The sequence below is a fragment of the Asterias amurensis genome, chromosome 20 (assembly GCF_032118995.1).
Source record: "Asterias amurensis chromosome 20, ASM3211899v1".
In the NCBI taxonomy this organism is placed as follows: Eukaryota; Metazoa; Echinodermata; class Asteroidea; order Forcipulatida; family Asteriidae; genus Asterias; species Asterias amurensis.
Window position 1 is genome coordinate 936785 of NC_092667.1, and position 22199 is coordinate 958983.

The 22199-nt window shown below is 39.9% G+C and overlaps 2 protein-coding genes across 3 annotated transcripts in view; one reads left to right on the forward strand and one right to left on the reverse strand.

Annotated features, from left to right (window-relative positions):
• The window catches only part of LOC139952553 (uncharacterized), a 52475-nt gene that overhangs the window by 6160 nt on the left and 24116 nt on the right, over window positions 1-22199 (forward strand). Inside the window, exons 3-5 of one of the 2 annotated variants that reach the window (XM_071951722.1) lie at window positions 6754-6897; window positions 7905-8075; window positions 21646-21816. In XM_071951722.1, coding sequence (XP_071807823.1) covers window positions 6754-6897; window positions 7905-8075; window positions 21646-21816 — 486 coding nt within the window. The remainder of the gene's footprint in view (window positions 1-6753; window positions 6898-7904; window positions 8076-21645; window positions 21817-22199) is intronic. The other variant, XM_071951723.1, reaches the window with a different exon arrangement.
• Window positions 10865-18562, reverse strand: LOC139952554 (C-type lectin domain family 4 member M-like). The gene is made up of 3 exons (XM_071951724.1): window positions 18490-18562; window positions 17998-18210; window positions 10865-11040 (listed from the first exon to the last, which is right to left on the reverse strand). Exons 1-3 carry the CDS (start codon window positions 18560-18562, stop codon window positions 10865-10867), a joined length of 462 nt encoding a protein of 153 aa, XP_071807825.1.

The window sequence follows — 22199 nt, forward strand, 5'->3', positions numbered from 1 at the left end:
CAATTTCCCATCGAAGAGTTGGTTGTGTCACCAGATACTTCTCCACGTGTTGCGTTGTTCAATTGGCAAATGTGTTTGCCCCGTCCTTGCATCAAGAGATTGAAGGAGTTGCAGAGTGGCTCTGCCCAGCACGCCTTACCACACTGAGTAACACCTTGGACTGCCATGCTGCTTATGGTGTGACCGATGAGGCACTGTGACTGAAGGTGCCCATCTGCACCCATTGGCAAGCAATATACCGGCTCCGTGTAGCGCAGCTCACACATTGCAAACAGCAAACCAAGGCAATTGAGATTACCCCAATTACCAGCATTCACATGCAATCTGACACATCGTTGGTCTCTACTCTGTGTCGGTTCATTTCCAGACCAGTTGGTGTAATTTGGTGCTTTGCTCTCCTCACCAAAGCATTCCCACGAGCCATATTGGCTAAGATCGTTACACCCAATCCATACTTTAGATGTCGGTATAGCATCTTTGTAATTCTCCAGCAATCCTCTGATGAGGTTGTTTTCATCTTCGGAGTCTGGTATCACTAAGTGACTACCGGGACGACGGCAGGTTTTGTAGGCTGTATCCCATTCCATCTTACCGTCAAGGATGTAGTAACAAGACCCCATCCATTGATGCCAACGTCTTGGGCAAACATCAAGTGAAACCTCATGTATCCAAACCATCATCAAGATCAATATGTTCATGTTTAGCTTAGCCATCACCAAAACTAATATTAATGTCTCTCTTAAGTTTTCGCACAATTCTCAAAATTTAACAAACTTTGGAGATAAAATTTGCCACGTTTAGTCGACTGATTTAACAGTTTGCAGGTAACTATTTGAAAAAAATGTTGCCGCACTGTGTGGGCAAACTTTCAGTTATGATGGATGCATTTATATCAGCGACTGCCCAAAACTGACTGAACCACCGTAGTTCGTCTTCTACACGTCTAGTCAAATTCCATGGAAAATAAGAATTCCTTCAGCTAAATTTTACAGGAAGATGCGTCGATTGTAAACTAAAGGGGCGCAAGGAATATCGTAAAGGGGGTGAGATTGTATCCTTAAAAAAAAAGCTTTTTCAGGCTCCGAGAGAAAGTCATAACATTTCTTTCGTTTAGCATTCAATTGAAAAATAAGATCATTCGATTTCAAAAGGTTGTTTGGATCCATGTGATGTATTTTGTAAATTTTAATGTAGTTTTTGTTTTCATAACGAATCCAACCGAATAAGGTTGTAAATAAAATAATATTCACCTTGACCTTGCAAACCGTTGAGCGAGAATGCTGACATATTGTAGTTAATGTTTTGTGTATGGGATCTGAGGCATTGCATGATGATGAATCAATACATGTGTGTTTATCTGTTAGATTTTGATGTTCGTATAGAAAGTGTATTGCTTTATATTCTAATACCGCGGATAGATTTTTTTAATGTAAGAGTTTTCTCAGTTCTGAATTGAACTTTCCTGCTAAATTATATGTAAAAACACAAATTTATAAATGGAGAAAGCAAAATGACTGTCTACATATTAATTGTGTAACGACAAAACACAGTTATAGGTATTACATTTTCAAAACAGCACCTTTGATGTTGTTCAACCCAATACTTCCACTTCCCTGAACTACCTGTTGTTTTATATTAAGCTTATAACAACTTGATTAAAGGTACTGGACACCTTTGGTAATTAATAAAGACCAGTCTTCTCACACGGTGTATCTCAAGATATATGCATTACATAACAAACCTGTGAAAATTTGAGCTCATTTGGTCGTCTCCATTGCTCGTTATACCAAGTAAGTTTTTATGTTAACAAATATTTTGAGTAATTACCAATAGTGTCCAGTGCCTTTAAGATAGAATCCTTGCACGAATGCTCGCCTAATATACCCCTTCCATATACCACAACACTGCAGTATCGATTACCAGTACGCTACCGTTGATTATATTAAGATTCGATGAATCTCGGAGTATACGTGTGACTTTTTCTCACCATTATCTTATGTCACAGGTTTTCAAGGACTAATTTTGGTTGTGTCTGTTTTTCATTGTTCTGTTTTTGTTTTGTTTTGTTTTGTTTGTTGTTGGTTTAACTGCACCAGCATGTTTTAAATTGGGTTTCCCTATTTTTATTGAATGGTATTTTTTTCTGTGTCTTCTTCGTCTCACCGAACCTTCTCCAGACGAATTCGCAACAAGTAAAATCTCTTGAAGTGTTGTACAAAATTATTTTCATCTCATAATTTTTCATCTTAATTGCGTCTGCAGAAAGTCCCCACTAAGACCGTAAATTGTACAAGAGTGTTTCGTAGAGCGAAGATGGTTTTTCACAAATCCATCCCGGACACCGAACCTAATTCCAGTATGATTTTAATTATGATTTTTGTATACATATTATTTTGTGAGTTGTTGATACCATAGTTATTCCTTGAAATAAATGGAATGTGAAATGCTTTGTCTTCGCTCGTAGAAGCAGACAATGTTCATTATCGGATATATGCCAAACTGCAGCTTATTTTGAAACTGCATACAAACAATTATAAATTCAGAATTGTTGCTGTTTATTTAGCCTTGTTTATTTTGGTAATGTTGGTAACTGTGGCTGAATACATGTGTGAATTTCTACTACATATATGCAGCGAGTAGTAGACTTGTGGACAAGTCGTTAAGTGTATGTCGCGGTGATAGCGTTCCGGCTCTCCCAGCGATTCCCGCGGTGTTTTCGCGAGACTGCTGGCCCCGCGAGACTACTGCTCTTACGACTACGGTCCTATTAAACGAGGAGTAGAAGTCGGCAACCAGCAGTTGCGCTAGAGCAGTGATCTCGCGAGAGCACCGCCACAATCTCACCGCGTGTGACCATTAACGACTTGTCCACAAGTCTAAGCGAGTAGTGGAGACACGAATTTCTAACCGTACACCCGATTCCTCCATGACCCGATGGGGTGTCCCTGGGCGCATCAATAGCACTCGTGGTTATGATTAATTATCCATACTTGGAAAAGGGACAGTACCGGTATGTACGGAGGCCTAGAGATGCCATTCGACATGTTGAGATCCTCTTTTATTCCATGATGAATTACATCATAAACGTTGGATGACGACATTTGAGATGATTTATCTTGGGATGACGACATCCAAAAGTAAGATGTTGCCTTCCATCGGGATTATTTTTTTTTTTTTTTTATGCAAGTCGCCAGACACACAAGGCCTGAAGGCCACTTCAAGGTGTGGGCTACATTTGTTTGGGTTTTTTCAGAGGCCGTTGCCACTTCCTAGGGCTGATACAGGGTAACCCCTTTTAGAGTTTATACGGATGTGACTTTGGTATCACACCAATCCGAAGATCATCTTGAAAATGCCGAGAACCCTAAGTATCTTTGGAAGACATCATTCTATCTTCAGGATGTTTTCATCCACAGTTGAATTATCTCAGTAATTCGTAATCTCACCATAATGACGTCACCATCCTGCCTCGATTGACGTCACAAAAGGGGTAGGCGGAGTCACCCCACACAACTTTTTTTGTTCACATATTATCGTTAAAAGCAATTACTAAAAAAATTATTTTATTGTCCAGACACTCTAATGTTTAAAGAAAGAACAAATTGTTTTCAGGTCACTTTAAATGACAATACTCGGGCCAATTGTCGGAGGTGTTCAATGCATTTAAATGAATCGTCTGTATGGTTTTATCGGCAGCAAATAATTTCAAATGTTCGGTTAACAAATTATTTTGGACATCAAGTTTATTCCAAGTTTTGTTTCTTTTCATTCTATAACATGTATGATATAGTTCACCTATCATTCCGATAATCAAAAACTGAACTTTATCATGTAATTATAGGCAAAGTAGATAACATTGGTTGGTATACGAAAACCTAACATGCACTGTGAACATTTAAATTTCAATAGCTTGTCGCGTTTTTTAGATACTACCGAATCTCTGAACGTCCACGTAAGAAGAAGAATTCCTTTCGGAAAACATAATATGAGAAGCGTTACTTAAGTAACGATTCTCAAATTCATTTATAAAGCCACATTACTTCGAAATGAAATGTTTCAGCTGATGTGTAGGCTTCCAACCCGAAGTTGTTTTTGCCATTAATTGCACTGGACCCTATTGGGAATTACTCAAAACCAGTATTAGCATAAAACTTACTTGGTAGCTAGCAATGGAGAGCTGTTGATAGTATATAACAGTGTGAGAAACGGCTCCCTCTGAAGTAACTTAGTTTGAGAAAAACAAAGTAGTTTTCCACGAATTTGATTTCGAGACCTTAGAATTAGATTTTTAGGTCTCGAAATCAAGCGTCTGAAAGAACACAACTTCGTGTGACAAAGGGTGTTTTTTATTTTATTCATATCTCGCAACTTTGACGACCAATTGAGCTCAAATTTTCACAGGTTCGTAATATTTAATCCATATATTATTGAGATACACCAAGTGGGAAGACTGGTCTTTGACAATTGCCAATCGTGCCCAGTGTCTTTAAGAGTGATTATGCCATAACTATGTCGTGGCCGAGCGGGTCCGAGCACCGAACTCCAGCAGAGTGTTGGTTCGAGTCACAGTCGTTAACTTGTGTCCTTGGGCAAGGCAATTGCTTCTTTCCACCCATGGGAGGATGGTACTTGCGAGTGATTAGCTTAATATTGGGTGCGTTCGTTTAGCTTTCCTGGGTCGTCCCTGGACTGCCCCGGTGCGTTCGAATAGCTTTGACGTCATTCCGGGGGCTCACCAAGGGGCCAATTTCATAGAGCTGTTGAAGCAACATAATTGCTTAAGCACGAAAATAGCTTTCTTATTGTATACATGTTACTGGCCCAACAATTATGTCGTATGTAATGCTTGTGACTGGTTTTTAGCTGTTGTTTTACTTAGCATAACAATTGAGTGGAGTCTTGGCCGATAATCTGATTTTACTAAGCAAGGATTTTTTGCTTAAGCAAAATTAAGTGCTTAAGCAGCTCCATGAAATTGGACCCATGTCAGCCCACATTGCCCTGCTTGTGGAGTGGGTCACTTGGGGGCTGGCTCCAGGTAAATGACGTCAATACGAGAGCGGTGAGTGGTCGTTCGTTTAGCTCTTGTCAGGGGCTCACCCGAGCGAGCACCGCGGAGTAGACCAAGGGCAGCTAACGAAAGCACCCATTATTTGGCAGTGCGGTACTCCCAGGGGAGCTGAGATGGTTCAAGGAATGAGTTAAATGACCCATCAGTGACCAGTGGTAGTAGAGTTGGAAGTGCTTTGAGACGCCCTTGGGGGAGCGCTTTTATACAAACCGATTAGCAATATTATTACTACAATTAGCGATTATGTTCCAATAGTAGCCGTAAGAAAGCAATGAGCCGCAAACGTTTGAGGACAAGCATCAGACATAAAGCAACCTTGAAATGAAGTAATTGGCATTTCCAATGGAAAGATGTGTTTTATTACCGGTAGTGACGATAGTAGGGACTTTTCGTTTTCGACGACGGATGGTTCTGCGACGGTTGTTCAGCTAAACGTTGTCGTTTTCAGCACAGCGAAGATTCATCCTAAGTACTGTCGTAGAAATTGAGGGACGACCGTCCTCAAAGCCGACGCATGCGCAGATGACGCCAAATGTCATCTTTACCGTCGCAGAACCATCCGTCGTCGAAAACGAAAAGTCCCTATTGTCGTGTTGATACAACATACCTTTTTTTATAGTGCAGCCATCTTGATATACAATGTTACCAAATAGGCTGGAAAAACAAAATAGCCTGGTTCCTATTTGCAAAACGATAGCATTTATTATTGTTATTCGATATAAGGAACATGACCAAGATGGAGGCAGCATGATAAAGGTATAGACCTTTCTTTTGTTGATAAACAAATCGCCTTGGTTGGCATGGTCAGCCAAAAGTTAGTAAAACACTTAATCGTGTAAACAGATGTTTTAACCAAATTCAACATTTTCTGCAAACTTCCAATACCTCTCATAATTAGTTGTTTTGTTTTAACAAATTCAACAAATTTGGTTACATTGTTACCAAAAATAGCGATATATTCTTGATTTGCACTTATGGTTTTCCATAGTTTTCCAATCTGGGTTGGCAAAAACTCGGGCTGTGACGTTGCAAAAGAAACGTCTATATAGATCCATCTGCCAGAGAACGGGGAAACATAGACTTTGTACACAAAATTTCTTGTGGAGCACCGAGGTCTTTAGAATTTCCCTATAATGGAGTCCTTTTATTCTCCCTTTGTTGTTGTTTTCCTTGGTCTCCAGAACAAACAAACAAATATATACATGCGCAGTGCAATGGTGATTGCCCGAAATTTTGCACATAATGAGTAACCAACTCACTTCAGTTTTTCCTTCTCGCACCGATTTGTTTCATTTATTTTGGCAATTTCCTCCCCGCCAAACTGAAAGGCCCTGTGCGCACATTCTCCGTGCTTCTAAAACAATCTGTGCTGGTACCAAATTCATCGAAATGGCATACAAGCTCTACCCAAGTTTTTAACTTTAAATTGATTAAAATTCTGTAAAAAAAAAATGGAGCTGCCTGTCTCCCTGATGACTATGTTTTATTTACCGTAACAGTTATTATTTCTTTCTTTTACAATTTGGTGCAGTTTATCCTGTTTTGTTTTGTATAATTGCAACCGGCATATCAATCACAAGCCTCGGCTTCTAGGATGATACCTCCATGTTCAAATGAGGTATGTTCTAATTGAATTGAATTGAATTGAATTGATGATATTTGTTTGCCTGTTGTTGTCATAGTTACAGATACTGTCCCCACTACAGTTGATTTTGGTGGATTGTCCGTCACCCAAGATGCTTCCACAGCTAGCCCTGGTACTGATCCCGAAGTGACGACCGTGGATGATGGCTTTACATTATTCAGCAGCCAAAACTCCAGTATTGGTGAGTCTCAATTCAAGTAGAGAGGTTTCGCAAGCGTGCAGATACAGATACAGATACGGATATTATAACCTTATCCGGAGCCGCGTGTTTGGATTTTGTTTCGCAAACTATAGGTATATGTTTCACTTGAGTGTGCTCGTATTTCATCATGAGTGTTTTTCTGACAAACATGACCATATATATAGAGAGAGAGACCCCGTGTTTTATACACTGTATTTTCTCATCTCTTTCTTGCAAATGGCTAACAGTTTTCCATATTATATCAAGCACGATACCAGTGAAAGCAATTCACTGGTAAATGTTTTTGATCTGGGACAAAAATAAAAATAAAAGTCTGCAAAACCGTATCCGTTTATCTAAGACGTGTATGAGCTCCCGTATCCGTTGCTAACGTGAATATGCAAAATACGATAGTCGCGGATACGCGTCACGTGAACACACAAAGTGTTGACGTATCGGTATCTGTATGTGTATCCGTACACTTGCGAAACCTCTCAAGTTCCAACCTTCAAACTTCAGAATACCAACTATTTTTCTGTAAAAGGCCTAAAGGTAGGATTTTAATAAAATAATAATAATAATTTGGGGGGCTAATCATCCTTACTCGCAGCTAAGAGCTGAATTGCGAAGGGTGCGGCTTCAACGTGTTCGAGAAGCAGGCATGCAAGGGCGCATTCAGCTGCCAGCCACATCAACCCATTCATTATGACCACGGAGCACAGCCAAAGATCGAAAATGTTTGGTTTTTCCCGAGGGAGGAAAACCGGATGTCTGGAAAACCCTCGTGGCACAGCAGAGAACCAACACACAACTCAACTCACAAATGTCCCTGGCCGGGAATCGAACGGGGTCACCTTGGTGAGAGGCGAGCGCTTTACGCACAAGTCAACCATGCCACCCATAGCATTTGAAAAGACAAATAAGTTATAATGTTTTGGCTAATTAATTTGCTAATTACAGCCTGCAAGTGTAATGATATATATGTAAAAATGTGTTTTATCTTGAAGTGGACGGATCTTGGTCAGAATGGGGTGCGTGGGGAGCCTGCCTTCAGTCTTGTGCAGGGGGGATGCACGGTCGATTCCGTAAATGCAATAACCCCGCCCCTTCAGGAGGAGGTTTAAATTGCACTGGGTATGCGTTCCAGTCAGCTGCCTGCAACACTCAACCATGTCCTGGTAAGTCGAGAGAAAATGGTTTCAAATCTTGTCTTCGCTGTTACCATTTATTTTTGTACAATACATTGTTGTATGATCAATTATGTTTTTATTTCAGTTCACACTACGGGTGCGTTCGTTTAGCTTCCCTGGGTCGACCCTGGTGTGTGGCGGGTTTTTTTTCCAGGACGTGGGTAATTATCTGCACACGTTTGTCCTGGAAAAAAAACACGCCACACACCGGGGTCGACCCAGGGAAGCTAAACGAACGCACCCATTATTCTGCGACTGGTAACGGGCCGACTTCACTCTGTAAACGTCTGGGTCAGAAAATAGACTGGTCCCCTGTCTTTATTGTGCAAAGACTGCCCCCAGTTGTTACTAACCGTAGCCCATATAGAGCACCCATTATCACCTTGAAATTGGGCACGCTCACTTTGTTAGAAAAGTTTCGGGGCTGGTAATCGCTCAATATCGTTTTATGTGTGCCTGTCGGAGTCTGGATTGGTTGGGGTTTATTTTCAGAGGTCGGGTTAGTTAGGGGTTATTTTGAGGGGTTGGGGTTGTGAACGGTCGGGGTTTATTTCAAAGAGATGGTGTTGGTTCGGGTTAATTTTTCACACTATTCATTTACAAGGTTGAGTAAAACATGTTTTTGTGCATAATGTAATTTATTTTGAGCTTACAGTGCTGAGAGAGTAATGTAAAACATAAATATCACGAATATTATTCAATTAAGTATCACTTATCAGTTTTGTCTGAGGGATAGGCTACGTTACGTAATTTTCTCTTCTTGAAAACTTGAGATGATGGCTCTGTGAGAGCTGGGCCCAATTTCATGGCTCTGCTTACCGCGGAATTCTGCGCTTACGATCACGATTCCCCGCTTACGTGCAAGCGCCGAATTTCTGCATTAGCCTTGTAAGCGTAGAATCCCTAGTAACGCGGAGTACGCACGCGCAGAAGCCAAAATTCGCCGCTAACCCGTTAAAAACGTTTGCCGTAAGCACGGATATCCCTGCTTCTCCATAAGCACCGATTCTGTGCTTACGGTAAGCAGAGCCATGAAATTGGGCCCTGGTTTGTTTATTCAATGTAGTGTACTCTTAAGTAGTCAGTTGCTGAAATATTGAGACTAAACCAACTTGCTCTTTCAGGCAGGATGAACACATTTTCAAAAGTGTTTTCCCCGTAAGATTTAACTGGGCCCAATTTCATGGCTCTGCTTACCGCCGAATTCTGCGCTTGCGATCATTATTCTTCGGAAATTCCATGCTAACCCGTTAAGTAAGCTTGCCGTAAGCGCGGAATCCCTGTTTCCGTAAGCGCCGATTATTTCCTTACGATAAGCAGTGCCAGGAAATAGGCCCTCATAAAGATGTTAAGCAAGGAATTATGCTTAACAAATTGTTTGGCTAAATGCAAGCAATGACTTGGGTACCAGCGTAATGGTAACTGTATTGTGTTCTGGCTGGTAGCCTATTTTTGCTTAGTAAAGTTGTTTTTGTGTGCTTTCAGTTGGGCCCTGCGAAGCACAGATTAAAATCTCACACGATCAAAGCTATTAACTTAGGACATTATTTACAAAACAAAAAGAATGTCTCAACTTATATTTGAAACATTTTCAGAATATTTAATGTAAAAAGATAACCTTAATGCGAAATCACAAAACCAAACGTCATTCGAGACCATTATCAAGGTACGGCCATCTTTATGTCCTCCCGTCCATATACCAATGTAACCAAACCGAGACTAGAAGGAGAAATAATCTGGTTTCTTTTTGTACAGTGAATATTAGCATTTAGTACTGTTATTGTATACTAGGAACATGACCAAGACGTTGGCAGTATGATAATGGTCAGAAACTTTAAACCTAAAGTAGTTAAGGAAGTCATTCATTCCTGTGATTTTAATTAGAATGTTGGGCGTTTAGAAATACAGAATACCTTCAATAATGTATGTCATTATTTTTTTCTTTTTTGGGGGTTGAACAAAGAAACCAAGCGTCTTAATTCTTTGACCAACAAGGGACTTGTTCAGGAGTTTCCTTTTTGATGACGTGGAGTAGATTCTGACAAATGAAATCATTTTAGCTTTGGCTTTCCAACCGAATTAATATTATTGTTTCAAAACGTTTCTGAACAACGTCAAGTGTTTCCAGTACACGGCGTATACATGGAATGCATATGCTCCATGTTAGAAGAAGTATTTTATTCGTTATGGAGTTTCCGGAAAAAAAATTAAGATGGCAGCCGGAGAAAAGAGTTTCCGGAAAAGATTAATACAATAATCTGCAAAACCTTCACATAATAAGTGAGCTTCCAAAAGCAACTTTTAAATTATTATTTTCAAATTCATAGGCTTTCTTTCAAGAAAGGAAAACAAAGTTGTAGTAATATTTTATTCTAAAATTTGAATATAAAACAAACATTAGAAAACTGCCTTCTTGTTGAACTTCTTTTAAACAATGACGTCATTTCATTCTATCAAAATTGTAACTTTATCAACTGCTAAAGTTATCTTTTACACAATCATAAAGTTATTATTATAACCAAATCTAACAGTTTGTTAGCTCTTACTGCACAATGAACTTTATAGCAAGATTCAAAAAGGTAATAAGCGAAATTGTTCTGAGAGAAACTGGACTTTAAATAGTGTTTTGTGCATGAACAACTCTTAAAAAAAAAATGAACAATTTAATCCAAACTGCAACATTTTGAGAAATTTGAAGGCAATGTGTCCTTTCAACAAAAAAAATACTTGCCCAGAATAGAATATTGGGCAACCCTTCGTGGGAGCTACAGTGTTGCTCATACGGAACGCTGACATATTAAACTGCGTCTTATGTCACAAGGAATATCATTCCAGCCTGCAGCCCAGCCTTCAGCGCAATCTTCGTTGCCGCCGTCATTATTTGGCTCACCTTCCGCCCATATCTTGTCCTGCACATCATTAGTACCTTCACCATCCAAACACACCCATGTACCTGCAGCAAGTCAATCACAAATAAAAAGTTTCGTTACAGCAAACGCTTGTAAAGGAAAGTACACATTGTTTTTGTTCAGCAATAGATTCAAGTTTCCACCCCACTAGTAAACTATTTGCATCGCCGCCATCGCACAGTGCTCTAGATTCCACATGGGTTTAGGTATGGGTATAAGCGATTTGCCTCCTAACCCCGGTACCTCCCACATGATACGGCTACTATCACCCCAATACTTGCCCCATATCTCACCCATCCCTCACCCAAATACACCCTCTAGCTACTCCAATACTGGGTCCAGCTGCGATGGGGAAGCCCTCACCGCTCTAACAAAACACGCCAGATCAGCCGTTGGGGATTTGAGTCTTTCCTCGTCACCGCGTCGCGAAGCAGCTTCACGGTGCCCTGCAACCATGACACATTTTCCACCTCCGGGTAGTGTCTGAATGATTTTGAGAGGCACACCTGCAGAGGTCCGTGACCTGCGGTTTAGTAGCGCCCATGGTTTTTAAGGTGGCTGCCACACCAGCCCTGTTTCCATGTGACCCAATTACATTGGCTCCCAGTTAAAGGCACCTGGAAATAGGATTTTTTGTCTTCTTTTAAACATAAGAGTATATGTTTATTAACAATAAAACAATTTTTTGAGTAATTGTTTGTCACGATTTATATGTTAAAAAAATGAATTAAGTGCTTGGGGGGGTCGACTCCGCCTACCCCTTTTCGATCAAACATAGACCCCCCTCGATGCGTAGATAAACACACGTGCAAAAGTACATGTAATTCTAAGACGTGAGTTTGTACGCTGCGAACAAGTTTTTTTTTCTGGCATTTTTCCGGCAATGCCGACCAGGTGTATTGCTGCTGGATGCAGCAAAACAACTAAAGATGGGGTCAGTCTTCATCTGTTTCCTGCAGATCCCAAGTATAGGCGGTTGTGGGCTGCGAAAGTCAGATTAACTAGAGCAAAGTGGTCCGGTCCGACGTCTTTTTCAGCACTATGCAGCGAACACTTCGAGCCGTCGTGCTTCGAATCCGGGATACACCACTCATTTGACATGACGAGAAGAGCCATTCTTAAACACGACGCCGTCCCAACAATTTTTCCAGCTAGTGGGAAGTCGAAGAAGGTATCTGAAAGACGTGACGAACCCAGAGGAGCATTTGCTAAACGTAAAAAAATTCGGGTAAGTTTGAACTTTGAGGGTATGTTTTTAGCTTTTACCAAGTGACACGATTTTTTGTTGGTACCGCATGCGATTCACCGTGCGTGCAGGTCCTATGTGACCGTCCGCACATTATACAGCAGCCATAGTGCGTGCGTGCAGTCTGCTCCGTGGCCGTATTTCTATAATAATACGTAGGCAGACCATGGGCAGACCCACATCTTACAACCCATTTGGTCACTAAAAAGTCGCATAGTTAAATAAAAATAGCAGCAATAGCTTTTGTAAAAACCACTAGGCGTTCAACATGTTCAAGTTTCAATGTACGTATGTGTGTAAAATCGTGTCTAAATTTGTTTTGATGTGCCATGTTCCCAGACGTAATGTACGGGGGCCTGACTACAAATTTTCTCTTCAAATATCGCGCCTTGAATTACGTCACGAACAGCGCCCTCTCGGGTCGGGGCCTACTCGTAAACTTGTAAATACAATCAAAACTAATATTTTTAAACCTTAGTTAACTTTTTATTCACATTCCTCTCATAAAAACACATATTTTAGTGACAAAAGCTTTATTTAAAAAAAATACCACTTCCACGTGACTTTAAGTTTCGTTCAGTTTACACAATTCTTTGTTAACTTTCAAGGCTGAAACATGTCAAACTCCTGCTTATTTATCTCAACTTGTCACCATAATTCACCTACTCTGACGATCATCTCAACAGTCATTGCTATCAACTAATTAATAGAGATTATTCTATTTTTTGTATAGCCGCAGATGTGGTACATATGCCGTACCGTTGCTTAAACATTTTCAGTGGGACAACCTTGAGCCTTCCCTACGCTCTGCAGGTACAACATTAAACATTGCCATTTTAAGGACCTTGGCAGATTATTCAACATTATTTTATGTGAGTTCCCCAACCTTGAGCCACACGCTCGGCAATTACAACATTAAAAATCGTCATTTTTATGACCTTTACAAATTATTCAAACATTCTTTCATTTCGGACCTTTAAAAATTTATTCAAACAAACATTCTTTCATTTGAGCAACCCCGAGCCATCCGCTCGGCAGGAACAACATTAATTTTTTAACATTGTCATTTTATGACCTTTGCAAATTAAACCAACATTCTTTCATTTTAGCAACCTAGAGCCATTCGCTCGCCAGGTACAACATTAAACATTGTCATTTTATGACATTTGCAAATTAAACCAACATTCTTTCGTTTGAGCAACCCAGAGCCAGTCGCTCGCCAGGTACAACATTAAACATTGTCATTTTATGACATTTGCAAATTAAACCAACATTCTTTCGTTTGAGCAACCCAGAGCCAGTCGCTCGCCAGGTACAACATTAAACATTGTCATTTTATGACATTTGCAAACTATTCAAACATTCTTACACAGACCAACCTTGAGCCAACCGCTGCTAATGAGGCACAGCATTTAACATATTCAATTTTATGACCGTTGCAAATTATTTAAATATTCTTACAAATGACCAACCTTGAGCCATCCGCTCCGCAGGTAAAACATTAAACGTTGTCATTTTCATGACCTTTGCAAATTATACAACCATTCTTAAATTTCAGCAACCATAAAGCCACCCGCTCATCAGGTACAACGTTAAACATTGTCATTTTAATGACCTTTGCAAACTATTCAACTGTTCTTTCATCAACCTTGAGCCATCCGCTCATCTGGTACAACTTTAAACATTGTCATTTTTATGACCTGAAAATTATTCAACCATTTTACATTTGAGCCATCCATGAGCCATCCGTTCCGCAGGTAAAACATTAAACATTGTCATGTTTTATGACCTTTGCAATTTATTCAAACACTCTTTCATTTCAGCAACCTTGAGCCATCCGCTCATCAGGTACAACTTTAAACATTGTCATTTTTTATGACCTTTGCAAATTATTCAAACATTCTTTCATTTCAGCAACCTCGGGCCATCCGCTCATTAGGTACAACTTTAAACATTGTCATTTTTATGACCTTTGCAAACTATTCAAATATTCTTTCATTTCAGCAACCTTGAGCCATCCGCTCATCTGATACAACATTAAACATTTTCATTTTTATGACCGTTGCAAATAATTTCAAACATTCTTTCATTTCAGCAACCTTGAGCCATCCGCTCATCAGGTACAACTTTAGACATTGTAATTTTTTATGACTTTTGCAATTTATTCAAACATTCTTTCATTTCAGCAACCTTGAGCCATCCGCTCATCAGGTACAACTTTTAACATTGTCATTTTTTATGACTTTTGCCATTTACTCAAACATTCTTTCATTTCAGCAACCTTGAGCCATCCGCTCAGGAGGTACAACTTTAAACATTGTCATTTTTTATGACCTTTGCAAATTATTCAAACATTCTTTCATTTCAGCAACCTCGGGCCATCCGCTCATTAGGTACAACTTTAAACATTGTCATTTTTATGACCTTTGCAAACTATTCAAATATTCTTTCATTTCAGCAACCTTGAGCCATCCGCTCATCTGATACAACATTAAACATTTTCATTTTTATGACCGTTGCAAATTATTTCAAACATTCTTTCATTTCAGCAACCTTGAGCCATCCGCTCATCAGGTACAACTTTAAACATTGTCATTTTTTATGACCTTTGCAAATTATTCAAACAATCTTTCATTTGAGCAACCTTGAGCCATCCGCTCAGCAGGTACAACATTAAAAATCAATATTTTTAAGACCTTTGCTAATTATTCAAGCATTCTTTCATTTTAAGCAACAAAAGAGCCAACCGCTCGGCAGGTATATCATTAAACATTGCCATAATTATGTTTTATGACCTTTTGCAAATATTTTAACACACTTTCATTTGAGCAACCTAAAGCCACCCGTCCATTATGTACAACATTAAACATCGTAATTTTCTGACCTTTGCGCAAATTATTCAAACATACTTTCATTATTGCAAACCGCTCTTTGCAAATATTATTCAAAACGTCTTACATTTGAGCAACCTACATTTGAGCCCCATACGCCCGGCACAAACATACTTATTGATTTTAGGGCAACATGTGGTTTCCCCACACATGTCTTTGAACTGTGTTTGAACGTCACCCCTTGTAAAGCATCTGTTGTTTTAGAAATCTTGTAATTGTCGTTGTGCAGAGGCCCCGTAAAACCTTTGAGGATGATTCCCAACGTCGCCGTAAACCCGTTCATGCTCTTCTATGATTGCATTTTGGCCCCTCATCATAGATGAAAATTGCTTTTGAGCTAGCCTAAGTTGAAAATGTGCAAAAGTCGACAAGAGCATTGTACCAAAGACAAAATGCAAGGCCTGTATGGTTTCATAACGGCATTGCACAACTGTGCGTAGGCCTATACATTCTTTAAGAAAGCTAAAGGCCGAAAGTCCTTTATTTTGAAAGAAGGTACTGGAATAATTGAAAGCCGGGCTCTATGGCTTTTGACCGCGATCACTCGGGTAGGACGAGTATCACGCAAACTCACCCTGGGGTTGCCACTGCAACATTAAAACTGACAAAATACAGGCATTATCTATACTAAACCTTATGCTGATATACTTATACGTATACTGATATCGAACCTAAAATCTAGGCAACAAAACAGTTTTGTAACTCTTGGTACGCATTTGAAATTTCTCAGCGGTCCACCCTGCTGCCGTGAGTAATAATTGACAACTGTGTATTCCGTATAGACCAAAGATAATATAGCGCCGAAAGGCGCAAGATGCGGAACTCGGGCTGGAATGTGAAATCCCACTGGACGCCATTTCGGCAAGTAACTACTTTGTATGGTGGCCCTGAAGGGACATCGCATATCGCGAACGTGTGCGCATACGTATGCAATGTCGTGAACCAATTCGCGAATATGTGCGCACACGTATGCAATGTCGTGAAACAATTCGCGAGTATGTGCGCACACGTATGCAATGTCGTGGAACAATTCGCGAATATGTGCGCACACGTATGCAATGTCGTGAAACAATTCGCGAATATGTGCGCACATATGCAATGTCGTGAAACAATTTGCGAATATGTGCGCACACGTATGCAATGTCGAGAAACAATTCGCGAATATATGTGCGCACATGAATGCAATGTCGTGAAACAATTCGCGAATATGTGCGCAGACGTATGCGAATTTGTTTGCAATGTCGTGAATTTTATTGAATACCTTCATGGATCCGGAGGAGAATTCCGACTCTTGCAAATCGATGGTGGGTTATTTAAACAAAACTAACGTTGACGTATGGCCCTTACGGTAGGCCTACGAGGCCTGACGTTATAGTTTTACTAGTACTTTAGTAGGAGTAGGCTATCCTATGTTAGGCAATAAACGTTGGCACTTTCACTCTTCAGATAAAACATAACGTTATATGTCACCCGAGGTAAATTTTACAAACAACCCAATGATAAGTTTAATTATAATGTGTTGACAATTTCAGCAAATAAATTTGACAATTTTTACCTGAAATGTTAGAGCAATTTGCGTTCTTATTTCCAACTTTGTTTTTTCGAACTTCGATAACAATTCTACTGGATAAAACATGGGCCCCATACACATAGCTGAGTGGCTACAATCTTCATAGCTTGGCTCTCTACGCGTGCCGTGTAAGAATTACACACTCAAGCTACTGAAAAAATATTTACGACTAGTCGCGAATTTATTCACGACTAGTCGCAGAATTATTCACGACGTCGTAAAAAAATTTTGCAACTAGTCGTGAAAATATTCGCGACTAGTCGTGAAAATATTCGCGACGTCGCGAAAATATTCGCGACTTGTCGTGAATAAATATACGACGTCGCGAAAATATTCGCGACTTGTCGTGAATAAATATACGACGTCGCGAAAATATTCACGACTGGCTGTGTCCCTTCAGGGCCACCATAAAATAGCCTATAGTTTTCAATGAACATTGTTCAGTGAACGTTTTATTTAAAAAAAAAAATGAATTTATGATCATGATTCAGTGAAAACAAACAAAACCAAGGTTATTTGTGCACATTAATAAATACCTTTGACAGTTTCTAGACTCTGATTGGTCAAAACCCGATCACGTGGGTATGTATTAACGGATATTACTATACCTCATACATATTCACGGTCCGAGCCGGAGGTCCATGCGCTGTTATTTCCTTCTAATTCATCGTGGTTTATAATGATTGTGGCTATCAAAACACAAGACGATCATACCGTGGATCTTCAAAACACAATGTCTTCAACTTTGAATTGTCTTGACACCTTTTCAGGTGTTTTTTATGGAAGGACTTTCTAATTAATGGTTTAAAGTTTTCATTTGAATATAATCTTCTTATTTTGGTGAACACCAATTATTTACTTTAAAAGTAAATAATTATTTCAACATTTAGGCAAGCATTTTCCCATTATACTTCGTTTCTCTTAAATTTTTAGTTGAATTGTAATATCGTTAGTTGGATGATCATGTGTCCCTCGAAAGAAGATTAAGATTTCATTGAAACAATTAGTCTTCGTTCCAGTTGTTTTCTCGTTTTCGATACACACAAGTCTTTCAAGATTTGAACGCAGATTTACGTCTCTTGTTAACAATACAATATGCCAAAAGCCGCTGCACTTTGGAACTCCCAAACAAAGGAATGCCAACTATTTCCTCTTACTTTAGATTGTCCTTATTTTACCTGTAGCCCTGAACCGTGTGTGGCATTTTAGCATTGTATTGTTAATTTGTCAACAAATAAAGTAAACATAAGGACTACATCATAATTGAACATTATTTCTAGAATTGTGAACAAACCTTCAGTTTGAATGTCGTTGCAACCAATCCACAACCAGGAGCAACTGCACATGTTGATGAGGTGTTGTACCTCTCCTTCGAATCGGGGGACAACCATCACCCCACCCAACGCAACACAAATCTGCTTTCCCTCTTCCCATGTTACGTCGGCACCATGCATCTTGTAGCATTTGTCTTGCCACTGGCTCCAAGTAGGAGGGCATAGCGGTGTCCCTCCGGTGGGTGTCCCTCCGGTGGGTGTCCCTCCGGTGGGTGTCCCTCCGGTGGGTGTCCCTCCGGTGGGTGTCCCTCCGGTGGGTGTCCCTCCGGTGGGTGTCCCTCCGGTGGGTGTCCCTCCGGTGGGTGTCCCTCCGGTGGGTGTCCCTCCGGTGGGTGTCCCTCCGGTGGGTGTCCCTCCGGTGGGTGTCCCTCCGGTGGGTGTCCCTCCGGTGGGTGTCCCTCCGGTGGGTGTCCCTCCGGTGGGTGTCCCTCCAGTAGGGGCCTTCTTCCAACACCGTCCGTTTACAGCAGCGTAGTCTGCCATCATAAATATACCAACAACACACAGCAGTTTGCTCGCCAACATTTTGCAGACCATCTCAAAAATACTGTATTACTGCCAGCCAAGCGAGGTACCCAAAAACTAAATAATTATGACAATATGTAACCTTTTTGTTGTATTTGAGTACAAACAGATTACTTCACATTCGAAGGTGATAATTTCCAAAGGAAAAATAAGTGCCTCATATTAACGGCTACCAATTTTTTTTATGGTGATTGTTTTTCATCATGTTAAAATGAACACAATAGGTTTGAAGTCTTTTAACCTGGCACCAATTGCTCATACTGATTAATTGCCAAGGCGATAGTTTCGGACAGTATCATCTTTGGGCTAGTCATTTATATGAAAGAAATGACAGGTTTATCGGTTACAAATGGGCGTGGTCTTGGTAAGAGCTCAACAATGCAACCCCCATCTCTCAAAGAATCATCTTCAAAGTTATTATCCTAAAGTATAAAGCGTACCATAAGCAAGCTCCTGGGCCCAATTTCATAGAGCTGCTTAAGCACAAACTGCTTAAGCAAAACAATCCTTGCTTAGTAAAATCAGATTACCGGCCAAGACTCCACTCAATTGTTATGCTAAGTGAACAACAGCTAAATACCAGTCACAATCAATGTATTATGACATAAAAATGTTGCCAGTAACATGTGTAAAATAGGCGAACTGTTGTCGTGCTTAAGCATATGCCCCTGGATATATCACGGACATGCTCGAATTGAGATCTCAACAAAGACATCTTCGTTCGTCTACCTCTTGCTCCCTTTCTGTTGTGCCAAGAACTCACTATTCAACTTTTGCAGAGAGAACATATTTTGTATATGGCCCCAATATGTGGAATAAGCTTTCTACCTAGATCAGAAACGCCATCTCACTCACCTCATTCAAGCCTTCAAGGCAGTGGAAACTATTGGTAATTACTCCAAATAATTATTAGCATAAAACCTTACTTGATTACGAGTAATGGGGAGAGGTTGGTGGTATAAAACATTGTGAGAAACTGCTCCCTCTGAAGTGACACAGTTTTCGAGAAAGAAGTAATTTTCCACGAATTTGATTTCGAGACCTCAGATTTAGAACTTGAGGTCTCGAAATCAACCATCTAAACGTACACAACTTCGTGTGACAAGGGTGTTTTTTCTTTCATTATTATCTCGCAACTTCGATGACCGATTGAGCTCAAATTTTTACAGGTTTGTTATTTTATGCATATGTTGAGATACACCAAGTGAGAAGACTGGTCTTTGACAATTAACAAAGGTGTCCAGGGCCTTTAAAGCTCACCTGATCCATAAGCAGGTTTACTAACCATTCAACTGTGCCTCAGCGCCTTAGAACTAAATACAAATCATTATCAATTTTCCCCTCCACAGAGATGACTTGTTAAACGTTAACGATGATGACATAAGCGCAGTGTCAAAAACTAATGACTTAGCAATCAATCAGTTTGACCATTATGTCAAGTAAAAGCCTTCAAAACTATTGTGTTCATTCTTGTAAAAAATAATCACAATCCATTGAAACCGTTGTCTATCCGTTAACGAGAGACATGTATTGTTCCCTTATAGTGACTGATCTATGAAACCTGAAACAATCTGTCATTGACAACATTAACGAAAAGGACGATTATACATAAATAACAAGCCATGGGTATCTATGATTCTAGCAATTTACTGCAAGAGTCTCGAAATTTAAACATCTTTTCAGCGAACTAGAGCGTTAGAGATGGAGTCGAAATAATCAGCAGACCTTATTCGGACATTGATTGAGTGAGCATTAGGTTGACTATGTACTGTGTGGTCACATTCAATGATGGGAGAATGGACCAGTAGGCCTAACCTTGCATTTATCTATAATGCAAGTCAAACAACCCGTAACTATGGAAGTTTTGCACCACCGAACACACCCCAAGCAATACGTTATACAGACCTTTGTCACGCTGCCACCATCTTGGTCATGTTCCCTGTATCCAATAACAACAACGGGTGTTGTAATTCATTGTGCAAAAAGGAACCATACCAATTCTCCTTCCAGCCTCAGTTTGGTTGCATTGACTTAAATGAGAGAAAATCAAAATGGCGGCACAAAGGTCTTTAGGACTCTTCCTCTGTGTGTTTCCATGAAAGTTTTGGGGGTCGGGTTGGTAAGGGTTAATTTTGAGGGGTCGGGGTTGGTTAAATTTTGAGGGGTCGGGGTTGGTTAGGGTTAATTTTGAGGATTCGGGTAGATTAAGAACTACCAGTTAATATTCCACCCAAGACCTTGCCTTCAATTCTGCAAAAAAAAAACTGTTATTAATTTGTGAAAACTACCAGGTCAGAACTGACATGGATTCATCGGCCCCAGGGGACTGAAAATTTTTCATCATCCCGCCCCCAAAAGGGAAATAATATGCATTGGTGTCTCTCCGTGTGATTCTGTGCTTGAAAAAATCCATGCACCCCGCCTTGCGAAAGAAAATTCTCATGGTTTGGCTCGGGCCTTTATCGCACGGCCACGCCCTGCCGGTTTTAAACGGCAGTTCCCAGTTGATGGAGCATTCATGCATGGATGTATTTCTGACTATAATTTGTTGATTATCTTGTAGTCGGACCTTGCTGGTGATACTTTGTTGATCTTGTAGTTGATGGGAGATATTTGTGATTGTATCTTATTATCTTGCATCGGAGGTATTTTTGATTATACCTTGTCATGATCTTGTTGATGGGTGATACTTTGTTGATATTGTAGTTGGTGGGAGGTATTTCTGATTGTATCTTGCAGCGGGGGTATTTCTGATTATACTTTGTTATGATTGTCTTGTAGTTGATGTATTTTTGCTGATGTTTAGTTGATTATCTTGTATGAAGGTATATTTCTGATTATACTTCGTTGATTATATTGTGTAGTATGATGAAGGTATCTGATTATAATTTGTTGATAATAATTATTCTTGTTGATGGAGGTATTTCTGATTATTGTTGATTATCTTGTAGTTGATGATCGGTATTTCTGATTATACGTTGTTGAATTTCTTGTTGATGAAGGTATTTCTGATTATACTTTGTTCTTGATAATATTGTAGTTGACGAGGTATTTCTGAATATACTTTGTTGATTATCTTGTAGTTGATGGAGGGTGGACAGACTTTGGTTCGTGGGAGCCCTGTAGCGTCTCTTGTGGAGGTGGTATAACATACAGAAGGAAGAATTGCACTAACCCAACTCCGGCACATGGTGGCGCTAACTGCACCGGTATAAGTGTAGAAAATGCAACATGTGGAGATGTCATCTGTCCTGGTGAGTGATTTTGTGCAGTGCATTTATATTATTGTAGTCTCACAGGTTATAGTGCGTTAATAATGAGCACTAATAAGCTAAATTATTTATCTCATTTATCATAATCTCTCAGTCACTGAAGAACCGTATTGGTAGGACCATACATGATGTAGGTATCACGGAATTATGAGCAGGAGAGCCCCACGTTCCCCCAGTGCAATTGACTTTGTTGAGTTGAATTAGATTTATTAGAGCGCCATATTATCACTGATCAGCAGCGGAACAAACCTCATGAGTAGAGCATGGAGGATGAGAGTAGGAAAGGCATACAATTATGGGCACAATATAAAATGATCACTAAATCTTTAGTTAAACTGTGATGAGAGGGAATTAGGATTCTACAT

What these genes read in the sequence shown, in the direction of transcription:
- LOC139952554 (XM_071951724.1), bottom strand. Translation starts at nt 18,562, where the DNA reads ATGTTGGCGAGCAAACTGCTGTGTGTTGTTGGTATATTTATGATGGCA. An exon ending in CGCTGCTGTAAACGGACGGT is followed by an intron (nt 18,211 to 18,489) that starts GTTGGAAGAAGG and finishes CACCCACCGGAG; the next exon opens with GGACACCGCTATGCCCTCCT. An exon ending in CAACGACATTCAAACTGAAG is followed by an intron (nt 11,041 to 17,997) that starts GTTTGTTCACAA and finishes GACTTGCTGCAG; the next exon opens with GTACATGGGTGTGTTTGGAT.